This window comes from Hermetia illucens, chromosome 6 (genome assembly GCF_905115235.1).
Source record: "Hermetia illucens chromosome 6, iHerIll2.2.curated.20191125, whole genome shotgun sequence".
NCBI lineage: Eukaryota > Metazoa > Arthropoda > Insecta > Diptera > Stratiomyidae > Hermetia > Hermetia illucens.
In genome coordinates this window covers 22,893,583-22,906,583 of record NC_051854.1, presented here as the reverse complement: position 1 = coordinate 22,906,583, position 13,001 = coordinate 22,893,583, and the positions used below count along the sequence as shown (strand labels likewise).

Genomic DNA, 13,001 nt, shown 5'->3' with positions numbered 1-13,001 from the left:
ACCAGAATTTTGTATATTTTCAAACTTATAATTGAAAAGAAAACGAATTTTAAGGTGAATAACTGAAAGTTTCATGTTTTCCAAAGATATTTGAAAGTTTAATTTTTATATATATATGATGTAATCTTCCAGGAAATAGCTAATTAATTAAAAATTTTAATATAATATTAAGATAAATCATGAATTCGCCCGAAGATGTCTTGAAAGATGTCGCCTTAATCGTATTATTTATTGGTAAACTGGATAGTGCTCACCCACCACTGAAATGTCAGCTGTCATTCAAATCGCGGATTAGCCATTAACCAATACGGAAACGTTTGGGTCCCATTTTGCTTTTAAGTTGATTTGGGCTTTTATAAAAACTTCCACTTAGTCGAGAGGTTTATCATTCTGGATTCTAAACTGAAAGCGAAGGACGTTAAGATGTAAGTGCTCCTCAATTCCTCCCCAAAAAGACAAAACTAATTACCGAAATTCAACTTTTAGGGCCCGTGATCGATCAGCGTCGCCGGTAGCTGAGAAGGAAAAGGAGAAAAAGGCCACGAGCCGCGGGCGTGAACGCGACCGTGATCGCAGGAAGCGAGGCTCTGTCTCGAGCAGTAGCGATAGCAGTGGAAGGTTTGTGCTTTCAAATGTTTTTCTCAAGCGGCACCGGCTTAACCTGTTTTTGCATTTTTTTAGCTCCAGCGATAGCAGTTCGTCGCGCAGTAGCTCCGGATCTCGGTCCAGCTCATCCAGTTCGTCGTCCTCAAGCTCTTCCTCGTCATCTAGCTCGAGCAGTGGAACTGATCGCCGCGCAAAGCGTAAAAGTGCATCGAGATCCAGATCGAAAAGTGCCGCCGCAAAGGTTACGGCACGCAAGGAGTCCAAGGAACGACCAAAGTCCAAGGAGAGGCCACGACGGAGTTCGGAAAGGGAACCGGTTGAGGAGAGAGGTAAGAAGAGAATGAATTTAGGCAAAGGCGTTGTTAAGGAAATCGTCTGCGTCCCCCAGTGAGGACCTAACTCTTTTACAATCTTCTTCGGCAAATGGCGTGCGTCGACCCGACGCGTTTTTGTTTTGTTGTTCCTACGTTACAAACGCGTGGCCTGTTTCTCATAATTAAAACAAAGTATTCATGAGGATAGCAAAAAACGATTAGAACTTTTCAAAAAGGCACACTCCCGCATTTCATACTCCTCCAGGAATGTCTAAGCCCGAATGTTGTTTAGCTCCCTGATCACCTCCAGTTGAACTGCCTCTACCGAGCCATGATGCTTCCCTTTGAATGTCGATTTGATTCTCAAAAACAGAAGTCTGGCGAAACCAAGTCTAAAAGGTTCAGGGTCCTCATCGAGATGATGAAAGCGGACGAATCGCTTATCGGTTGGCCTTTTGTTCCTCTGACACCACTCGTGGCACCAACTTCTCACACACTTCCCTCATGGCAAAATTTCCTGTCAAAATTCGAAAACTTGGGTTCGAGGGATGCTCGCTCAAGTCATCAGCAATCATTCGGGCTCTCGCGACAGATTTTCGTTGGTTTTGCTCGTCGGGAAGCGTCTGGAGTGGTCGTTGTCGTCCACTCATTCTATACCCTCTCCTAACAAATTGTGCCACTCAAAAACACCCGATCTGCCTATGGCGGCGTAACCGTAAGCTCCCTTATGCCATGAGTCACTTTGCCTACTTTACCAAGCTTTACACAAAACGTTTATCGCGTATCGCTACTTCAGTAAACGGTCCATGATTCTCCCTGTCGGAGCATTTTGATAGGGGTTCACAAGACAAGCGGGCGTCTTCAAGCAGGTTGTCGTTTTTCCCATTGTTCCCAATATACTCCTTCATAATTTCCTGTGGGTACAGTTCACCCATTTGCCGAGGACCTTATATTTCTATTCTTGTTATCATCAGGATCTTCGCCCCTTCAACATTTTTATGGTTCGGATGAAAAGGTCCCAATAAGTGTTAGGTGGTCCTCGTTTTTAGGCCGCATCCGTTGCTATCGCTAATTAATATACTAAGTTATTTATAAGGTTGCTCTCCACCCTTTGGCCCATGTACCATCGCTCGGGCTTCGGATCCCCCCCGGTTTCCCGAGACGCTCGCATTCCTCTACTGCGCCAAGTGATCCACTCGTTGGCCATGCTGGAAGAGCGGATTCCACGGCATGGTGTAGCCAGAAATGTAATTGTTGCCCTTCCTTCATGTGTGGCCTATCTACTGTCACTTCCGTCCTCCTATCACATCGCATACGAGTGCCAAGCATGTGCACCGACCAAGTTCTTCGTCTGAGATAGTGTCAGGCCAGCGTACACCGATGTACGCTGGCAGGTATTGACGAAAGCCTGGAACTTTTGAGTAACAGTGGAGTTCACTTTTCATTTAGTTGGGTGCCGCCTTCGGCAGAAACTACGATATACAAATTGATCGGCGGCTCCTAAGATTGATCATTGCTTTAATTAATGTAGATAGGGCTCGACTGACCTTGGTTTTATTATTTATCTTCAGTTCAACCCTACTCTCCTCTCTCTTTGACTCCAGGGCCATTTGGCTAAGGTCCAGGACCTAGTGAGGGAGCAAACACATGTCATTAAATTCCTCCTCGTCGTTCGGACAAATCAGAATGAAGAACGTCATCGATAACAAGAAATAATATCGGCGACAGGATGCAACCCTGGCGGACTCCGCTTTGGACCTCAATCCTTCGAGATTTTACCTCGGTGCAGCACGTAGTTATTAGTTTCTCCGGAATGCTTCTCCTGTGTAGAGCACTCCATATACTTCCCCACGCTATCGAAAGCTTTCCCGAACTCGATGACGAGCAGGTGCAACGAGGATCCAAGTTCCGCGCACTGTTACAAAATGATCCGTAGCGCAGGATCTTGAGTGGAAACCAGCCTGCTCTCTGCCGATCAAGCTTTCGAGGTGTTCTTTAATGCGTTCCAGGGTTTTTTTAGCTGCTATCTTTACGACGAGAGGGAGCACGCAGATACCCCTCCAATTGTCACACCCAAAACGGGTGCACTTTTTTAGAATCTTAACGATCACCCCTTTCTTAAACTCTCTGCAAAATCTCTCGGATTCTCAAGATTTCCGTACGAGTGAAAGCAACAGATCTGCAGTAACAGATGCAACGATAAATAACTCTGCGGAGAGACTGTCAAGCCCAGCGGTTTTGTTGCGTTTGAGTGAATTAATGGTCCAATCGGAACAGTCCGCATGTTACGGTGACTAGTAATTTCAAAAACAAGAAAAGGAATCTGGGTGAATTATTCGGTGTTTCCAACGATTAATTAATTGAAATAATAAAAACTTGTTGTTTCTTTTTCGTTGGTGTGGATATTTATTCCAATACCATTGTTAGCATTTGTTAGCACTGATGAAGGGAATAAGTGGTTCCCGAAATATCGGTATTTGCAAGAATAAATATCCACACCAACGAAAAAGAAACAACAAGTTTTTATTATTTCAAGAAAACTTCATCGGATGTGATACGGTGAAGAACTGTGGTGAAGTGTTCTTTCCACCTCTTCAGTTGTTCATCGTGGATGAGAATTCCACCGTTTGCGTCCTTTATAGGACCATCGAAAGATTTGCGACCCCATTCAAGCTCTTTCGTTATACGGTATACATTCCTGAAATTATTTCGCTCTGCGCCATCTTCTGCTTCTCTGGCCAGCACAATAGCAAATTCTATCTTGTCACGGCGTACACTACGCTGAGGTTCTCGGTGTATTGTTCGGTAACGGAGTTCGAGCGCGTCACGCCCGTCGTCACTCGCAGCGATCAGTAAAGACTTTAACCCCTTCCGGTCATTTATCTACTTCGATGAATCCGTAGTCACCCAGACCTTATGACGCTTTTTCGGGACGTGGTCGACGACCTGTGCAGCACCAGAGAAAACAGCATTTTTGATGCCAGTCCAATGCTCATCGATGTTCTCTGAACCTCGTTTAATTGCTCGTAGAAAGCATCCGTCTCCACTACATCGGGTCGAATGCTGGGGGAGGGCAACTTTTTTACCATTCGAAGGGCAAATGGAGCAGATTCAGAGTCAGAACGTAGCGGTTACGAACAATAGCAGATCTCCGACTCAACAACGATCTCTTTGAGATCACAATGGAAGTTCCTGAGCATTTCTCCCTTCTTTCCACAACTTCGACAATACGAATTGTAAGGTATACCGAGTCCCTAGCACCATGTTTTCCAGTATGCAGCACCTCATACAATCGGCCGCAATCCTGAGGAAAATCGAGCCGGCTCAGAGCGAGCCCGTAGCGTTTTCGAAGAGTAGGAGCTCGCAACCTACAAATAGAAATCTTTTTGAGGCCCCCGGAAAATATTTGTGCCTGCGAAGTGTATGTCGAATCTGGCGACATTGGCCTATATGCTACAAGTGTGGTAATTCTGTGCACATCTGACCCAAAGCTCTCGTGATCTGATCTTGATGTAGGAAATCAGATGGGGGTCTACGCTAGTTGAGGTCGTCGCCAACGATGGGATTGTGAAGAACGCAGCCTCGCCTGGCCAGTCCATCGACACGCTCATTCCCCTCTATATTCCGTTGATTGGGAACCCAGAGGGTGACTTTGAGCTCGTCACCAACACTAATCATCACTTTTCTGCAATAACCAACCGAAAACAAAGCATTAATGATCTCTTGAATAATGAATGATTAGAATAACTATGTTACGATTGTGGCTGGGATCGTGTCCCAAACATCGACAAGCCTTCAGTATTAGCAATACCTCCACTTGGAATACTTTGGCGAATGCTGGAAGACTACATCATCGAACATATCACCCGTCTTCCATTCTGTCCTGGTTTGAAAGTCCACAGCGAAATTGGCGTAATCGACATAGTAACTAAAGAGATGTTTTTGCTTCTTTTGTTTGCCCGTCCTACAACTATCGAGTCGTTGCTCTTTCCAACTACTCTCGCCCTTTTGCTCCTCGGATAGTGAAAAAGGGTGGACGCCTCTTAGGCCGACTAATAACCTGATTTATGTCATGTGCCAAACGACCAGAAATTCTGCACCCAATCCAGACTACTTCTTCGAGCTGTTTAAGGTTCGTCGACTCTCCTCTTCGATTCCTTTCGCAAGGTTCCTGGCATAGTCGCACGACGCGGTAATTCACAACATGCTCATGTAGGGAAAGCTGCCCCAATATTCTTTTGCTTCGGTCACCAAAAATTATACTGTCTGGTCACTCTGTTGAGTTATGACGGACTCGTCCATATCCACGCTATATCTCCCGGAACACCACCACCAGATAGCATAGCATAGCACTGCGATACATCCGCAAGATCAAATTTTTTAATGATTCGTTTTCTAATAAATGTTCCTGGTGGTTTGTTAAGTTTGCTTAACAACCAATTTCGCCTTTTACTATTGAGCAGGGAATACTAAGCTCTTCGCGAATGTCTTCACTGGTAGTTTCAAAGTTTTATTGGAAATGTCATTCAAATCTAGACAGGTTGCTTTATCATTCTGTTCTGTTGCCTTTGTCGTAACGATGTAACGGATAGCATGTTGTCGATCTTTTATGTGGAATAGTTATGAAAAACGACACTAATTACAGTTGGTTTTGAAAAGAACATTTCAAGTCTAGAGATATTTTGTTATTTTTGTGTAGGTCTTATTATAAATTTTTTTAGATCCTTTTGGGGGTTACCCCTTGTTTGTCGGGGACTTCTTTGAGCATGAGGCCATTCTTTTGATATTGCTGCCGTAAATTGCGCCCTTCGTAACTGTATTGTGTATTGCATTTCGCATTCCATCCCCCTTTTCAGTCGCTTTATTTCGTTAGAATTCTGCAGTGCTCTGCTCGATCACGTATTGATCAGGATATCCCACATACACTCCATATAGTTTTCTCAAAGACTGTCGTTTCCGATGTATATTATTCCCCGATAGTACTCACTCAAATTTTTTTCATTTCCTGTGATATCAATACAAGCAATTTCTCATATAACAACACTTTCTATTTCCAGGCAAACGCAAGAGTCCCGAGCGTCCTAAAGAACGTCCCCGTTCACATTCCGGCTCACAAGGTCGCCGTAAGCGCCGTGAACGTTCGCCTACACCAAAGCCAGTTCGCATACACATCGGTCAACTGACAAGAAACGTTTCAAAGGATCACGTCATGGAAATCTTCAGTTGTTTTGGAGAAGTTAAACATGTTGAGTTCCCAATAGATCGTTTTCATCCCGAAATTGGACGTGGCTTGGCTTATGTGGAATATACTAATCCTGAGGATGCAGAAAATGCCATGAAACACATGGACGGTGGACAAATTGATGGTCAAGAGGTTACTGTATCGCCTGTGCTGATTCCCAAGTTTCGACCGCCGATGCGCCGGAATTCACCGCCAATGCGTCGTCCACCGCCACGTTGGCGATCACCAATGCGTTACAATTATAATAGACGTCGATCGCCAATTAGACGACGCAGCCCGAGACGTCGATCACGCAGTCCGATTCGTCGTAGACGTAGGAGCAACAGTTCCGGAAGTTCACGATAAAAATTTCGATGCAGTTCATTTTGGAGAAGTGTGTGTGGAATATAGTGAGTTTCGCATCCAGTTTTAATTTAAAGTAAGACGTTCTTTGAATAGAATTTCAACTAATTATATAATTGATTCTTTTTTACCTTCAGAAGCGTTCCCCACGCTAAAGAAGGGATTAGATGTAATTATTCTCAACTGTACCGAAGAATAAAATGCAAATAAAAGATATCTTATTAAAAAAATAAAAATGTTTCCAGTTAATTTAAGTGCTCCCTTGAATGTAAATGTAATTCTTGTCATGGAACATTAAGAAGCTCTTGTTAAAATGGATCAAACTTCTTTCGGAGTTTGCTAATTATAAATTTTAAAGAATTCAACTTCGAGCTGATCAACTTCCTTCTTTTTCAATCTCTAGTTTCCAATTGAATCCGATGTTCCATTGTTTGCCTCCTGATTGTATTCCGCTATTGCCCGCATCTAGCAAAAGCTTTACGTGGTTAGTATATTTCAATTTAAACAATTTTAAAGCTCATTGGTGGAATCGAATTCTCCATTTTGGCTCATCTCGCATTGGTTCAACTATGCGAGAAAGTATTTGATGTCTAACAGTGTTCATTTCGCTCTCACATTCGAAAAATAACGCAGCCTTTATAGTTTTGCATATAATTAGTTTACTTTTCTTGTATATCATTCTCAATTTAAATGTTAAAAGGATCGAAAAAAAGGCTTATTCGAATCGTACCTAGCATTTACCTCAGTGATATAATGTGGCCCGACTTCAATGACGGCCCAAAAAAAACCACATTATGGATGATTCTCGAAGATCTGTTTCGGGACGCTAACTATGGATCAGTGGCAGATTCATTGAACGGCTTTGGCAATAACATGTTAGACTAAGCAGCCGAAAGAGCAACTCTTTTTAACGTCACCAAGGAACGCTTATCCATACGGTATATTCACCAGGATGAGCAGGCGAAAACTGTGAGACACAATTACACCATTAAACCACACCACCATTAAATGGAACGTTTTTAAACTCAGGACTTGTCATGTTTAGACAGATTTCTGGCATGTTGTTGGGGAGTGCCATCCGCACGGCAATTGTACAAGGGGCTAATGCTTCACCTCAGAATAGTTACTTCGCCTTCTCCAGCCCTTAGGAGCCAAAGTAAAACCTTCCCTTCTGATTGTTTCATGTCGGAAAAATTTCATACATGTGTTGACATTCAAAAAGTCAGCTGACGGTTTCGGTTACGTTGCCTCGCCTCTGCCCCTTGAGCAGCGTGGCCGAAACTGGCTACTGGTTGTAATCGCAACCGCAAACACGACATGAGTGCGATTATATTCAAGTGAACAACGAAACTATTAGTCGGCTTTTTATCAACTTGGGGGGTTTAACCAGAAAGAAGTGTATGTGGACCACAAAAGTGGAAGTAAATAAGAAATTAGTCCGCTCCGTCGTCAAGTTGATGCGGAATTGGGACTCCCTCAATCCTCAAACAAAATAATGTATTGACATACTTGAATTAAGCAAGAAGTGTATAAACTTTGGAGAAATAAATATTTTTGTAAAAGCAAAACAAAAATTTGGCCCAAACTCACTTCTATGAAAGTAGCGCTTCCGGTAACCGACTGCCATCCAAAAGAGGATATTCAAGTGGTTTCCCCAATGTTGTTCGCGGGTGACGCATTGGCCTTAAAATAATAATTATTAAAAGGCGGGAGTGCATCACAAATGAATAAACGCGCCAGGCAATTAAGTTTTGCATGAGTTTCTTTCTAAGATTCGGTCAAGGCAAAAATGAATTCGGGAGTGCTTGAAAGAGGAACTGATGTTCAATCTTAAACTTTCGCGACAATATGCAGATGGAAACTCCACCGATGAATGCTATAAGGTGAGTTTGGCATGAAAACAGCGAAAATCATGCTGATTGCTGTGGAATTTTTAAAGAATTTGTCCCCAAAATAAGATTAAGCGAAAGTGATGGTTTAATAAAATTGAAATGATGAAATTACTAGGACATATGATGTATATGGGTCACGTCAGATACGGCGATATTTACGAAATTAATTGAACGTTCTTGGCAGAATCATGGAACAATTGCTGTATGATTTCAACATTTATTAGTTGACTGGAAAAATGTATTTATTGACGAAAGTGTGCCGGAGCGATACTAAGTGCCCAAATCACAGCCCTGTCTGGGACAAGGAATGCCCACGGCTCCCGGACGCGCCAACAACTGGGCAAATTTGCGACGTGCTGCAAAAGTATGATAGCTTTCTATGGGGGACTGGATTTCTGCCCATATTTCCCTGGTGATGTTAATTACTACGGAATCAAAACGTTCAAGCTTACTGATACGCAGAAATATAGGGGAAGTTCACTTCCTTGTAATTCCTTAAATTAATGAGAGAATCTTTTAGTCAAATCGGACATTTATAGTAGATAATCTCCTCACGTCTATAGAAGTACATTCTAGAGCAAATAATTGTACATTCTTTTTCAACAATTTTTTTAAACTGAAAACTCATTCCAATACTGACTTGAAGGTACTATACTTATGTATGAATCGGCTCAAAACGGTAATTATTGCAGATAACATCTAACATGCATAAATAACACTTAGAATTGAATCTAAAGTGTTCCATCCCTACTGCTGAATTACATCTTCCTTCCCATGCTTTATCGACTCCAATAAATTTTCTATTGGTTCTTGTGGGATTGCTTTCCATTTTTCTTGTGGCTGCTATTTGAGACTGTGACGAAGACAAGATCCGTTTGCGATCCGTTTCTAATGTCATGCCTTCTCAGGTACATGATCTGCCGGCGAAAAATACCTGCTTTGAGACGAACAAAGAGGTAACTCGTGCTCGGCCCAGTTTGTCCCTTGCAGTCATATCCTCCGCTCGTGTGACAATAAAACCCATTGCTCTATCGTCCAATTCGCAATTCTTGAGCGAGCTGACGCGAGTTTGGTGATGGGCTTCTGCCGATTTTAGACCATTTGCAGACCTGTGGACTGCCAATCCCTCTTCAGCTAGATGTCTTCTTACCATCCACCGGCTGATTTTGCTTTTTGTATGTGTTATGCCAGTTCAGCTGTATTCAGATAACGATTTTCAACGCTTTGAATTAAGAGGTAGTTAGTTGAAATTTTTTTTAAGTGAAACATTTGACTTTGAAGATATTTTGAAATATACACAAATACGTATTTCGGGGTGTGAAAATTACGTTCTTCACATCATCAGGAAAGACCCTCTGCCACACTCTGTTAAAAGAGTGGAAAAGTCTCTGGCGAAATGCAAACCCATCATTAAAAAAGCAGCCGAACTGAGAAATCCTAACCCATTTATGCCTAGCGTCAAATGCCGTCCCAAAATACGTAAAGAAGGCAACGAGCTCAAAGAGATAACAGCAACAACGAATCCAGCGACCCAAAATATTGTGAAGTTGGTCTTGGAAGAAGTGAAAAAGTTAGGCCTTAAAATAGGAAAACAGGCAGTGGGAAACAGCAGGGAAGTCATTGCCAGACTCAGGGGACAAACTAATGCAATGCTAGTATCCGTCGCCGTAAAAGCGTTGTTTCCAAGCGATGAAGAAAGCCCTATACTGGTTTGAAGAATGAATCAGGACACACGAAAACTCATTTGAATGAAGGAAGAAGGCCAAATTGTATAAAAAACTGGCCTTCACATGCATGAGTGAATCCTACTTCACATTCAGAAATAAGTTATATAAAACATCGAATTCACTATGGTGATCGAAGAGGAAGGAGAAATACCGTTCCTGGACTTAGGACCGAAAAGGCAGAGTTTAAAGTAGCATAGCTCACGGTTGTCCAGCTCCAGGAAGGCATGTGTGAGCAAGTCCAGAACGCGATTAGCAAGAAGATTAGTCATCTCTTTATTGGATATATTTACATTTATATTAACGTGATATCTTGGTTTAGCAAGATGTGGGCACATTTCGCGTAGTCCTAGGTATAATTTCTGGTTGAAATATTTGGTGGCATATAAGTTGTGAAGTTGATTGAATGGAAATGTGTTGTTTCATGAAGTTAAATTAGAATGATCGAGTCATTATACTTGAGAGTCCGTGCCTTTTGCATGGCTTGAGTCAGTTTGTTGATGGAATTATCAATGATTTCTGGGATAGGTTCAGATGAGGAAATTTGGGTCGGTTTTGAGTGCAGGTTTTATATGTACCCGATTTTTTTAATGCTAAGAGCAACATAGTTATGGTTGTGGAATGAAATGGTGGGAAAATCACCATTTTTACCATAAAGAGATAAAAAAGAATAGTAGTTAATTCAGTTGTAGGTAGCATAATTATTTGGAAGATAGAGTACTTCTAGGTGTACCAGTTGAAAAGGGAAATGCCATTAGATTTTGCAAGGGAGCTGATACTTAGCGTTCAACAAAGCTGCTTAGCCTGATGTTCCCTAAGGGGAGATTACTAAGAGCAGTGTAAGTCGCAGATTAATAAACTGGTACATTAGTTCTAACAGCTTTTGTGTTGAAGGATGGAGTGTTATTGACTGGAGGGAATATTTGTTCTGGTAGTAGGTGATTTGCCAAAAGGATTGCAGTTCCATCTCCTTGGGTCTCCAGGCGATCAGTTCTAATTATTTTCTAGTTCGGGATTGTAAAGTTATGGTGAGATTTTGATAACTTTCATTGAGGAAAAGGGTATGTAGTATAAGAGAAGATAGGAAGAGAGATAGTAAGTGATGACGTTCACTGTTGCCTATTAAAATTTGTTAATTAATCCATTTGTAAGGCTCGTCTGCCCAACGTGGGAGAGGGGAGCGATATTCTGTGATAATTTTTGCACTAATGTGGAAATCGTCATTTGGAATAGTGCTTGAGTCGAAATTGATTGGTATTGGTCTCTGTGAGAGCTTAGCAATGTGTTCTTGTTTGAGATATCTGGTTTGGGATGCTAGCCGGTAAGTAGATTCTTGGCCACTAGCCCTAAGATAGTGGCTGGCGATTTCAACGCATCGGCTGAAGAATGGGGCAGCCGAGAAACGAACGCAAGAGGACGAATATTACTCGAAGCTCTTTCTCGTGTGAATCAATCTTTTAGTTGCTAACACTGGATGCGTGAATACTTTCCGAAAGAGAGATGTCACTCTTGTTAGCGATGTTTTAGCTAAGGATCTCCAGTGGTATGTCAGTGAAGAATGTTCATATAGCTGCCACTAGGCCATCATTTTTGAAATCATACATGGTACATGAATGAAATGGTCCTGGGCGAGAGCTGAAAGGTGGGCAGCTAATAAGTTTGACGAGGAGATTTTCGAAGAAGTTTTGCGGCAAAATGCAGCGCTTGAAGGAAGCGCAGAAGATAAAGCTTTACAGATCGGCGAAATGTTGCGGCGAGCATATGACGCCTCCATTCAAAGGAATGTTGTATCTCAGAAGCGAGTTCCGAAATTTTGATGGAACTCGGAAATCCCACAATGTCGCAAGGCCAGAAGGCACAGTCAGCGAAATAGAAACCGATTTGGATACGGACAGTTACATGAAGAATACAAAAACGCTCGGAAGAAATTACATGTGGCCATAATAAAAAGTAAAAGCAAACACTTTAAGCGACTGTGTAAGGAAGCTGATACGAACCCCTGGGGTGGCGCCTATAAGACAATAATATCGAAAGTCAAAGGCAAACGCTCTCCACCAATTTCTTGCTCTACTCTGCTTAATGGAATAGTAACGGATCTTTTCCCACAGAACGTAAGTACCGCTAACCTTCCCACTGTCGAGATAGATACTGCCGAAGTTCCCATGGTAAGTGAAAAGGAGATCCTCGAAGCTGCAGAAAAAATTGTTGGAAATAAAGCACCTGGCTTGGATAGTATCCCCAAATATGTTTGCCGAGGCGCCTTAAAGAAGGAGCATTTCCTACACAATGGAAGAAGTAGAAATTAATACTAGCCTCCAAGCCAAACAATCCTTTGGGTGAAGCTTCGTCCTACAGTCCAATATGCCCTCCAAATAATACAATAATAAAAGATTACTTCCAATTGCCGAAAAGGATGGCGGTCTCTCATAGAATCAGTTCAGTTTTCGAAAGGGGAGGTCTACAATGGATGCAGTTGCCCTACTAGCTAACTTAGCTAAGACTGCACTTGACGAGGATAAATGTTGTGCAGTGATTACACTCGATGTGAAGAACGCCTTCAATTCCGCTAGATAGGGCAAGACACTTGAGTCCCTAACTTGGGTGTGGCAAAGTACGTGGTCCGTATCGTTGCTGACATCCTAATCGATAGGGTTCTGTGCTGCGAATCAGATGAAGGAATAAAATTATACCAAACGACATGCGGAGTTCCACAAGGGTCTGTCCTAGGGCCACTCTTGTGGATTATTATGTATAATGGAGTACTGACGCTTGACTTTCCTACTGGTGTGGCTTCCATTGATTTCGCGGACGATATGGGTGTGACGGTTGTTGCAGGCCTTCTCGAAGGAGTCGAGCTTTATGCAAATGAAGCAGTCTATGA

General features: G+C 42.4%; 1 protein-coding gene across 1 annotated transcript; it reads left to right on the top strand.

Annotated features, from left to right (window-relative positions):
- The first annotated feature begins 264 nt into the window (after positions 1-264).
- LOC119660267 (RNA-binding protein with serine-rich domain 1-A) lies at positions 265-6,734 on the top strand. The gene is made up of 4 exons (XM_038068726.1): positions 265-425; positions 487-618; positions 682-935; positions 5,978-6,734. Coding segments are annotated over exons 1-4 (918 nt in total). The 5' UTR covers positions 265-423; the 3' UTR covers positions 6,508-6,734.
- The last annotated feature ends 6,267 nt before the right edge of the window (positions 6,735-13,001 follow it).

What these genes read in the sequence shown, in the direction of transcription:
- LOC119660267 (XM_038068726.1), top strand. An exon ending in AGTAGCGATAGCAGTGGAAG is followed by an intron (nt 619 to 681) that starts GTTTGTGCTTTC and finishes GCATTTTTTTAG; the next exon opens with CTCCAGCGATAGCAGTTCGT. An exon ending in GGAACCGGTTGAGGAGAGAG is followed by an intron (nt 936 to 5,977) that starts GTAAGAAGAGAA and finishes TTCTATTTCCAG; the next exon opens with GCAAACGCAAGAGTCCCGAG.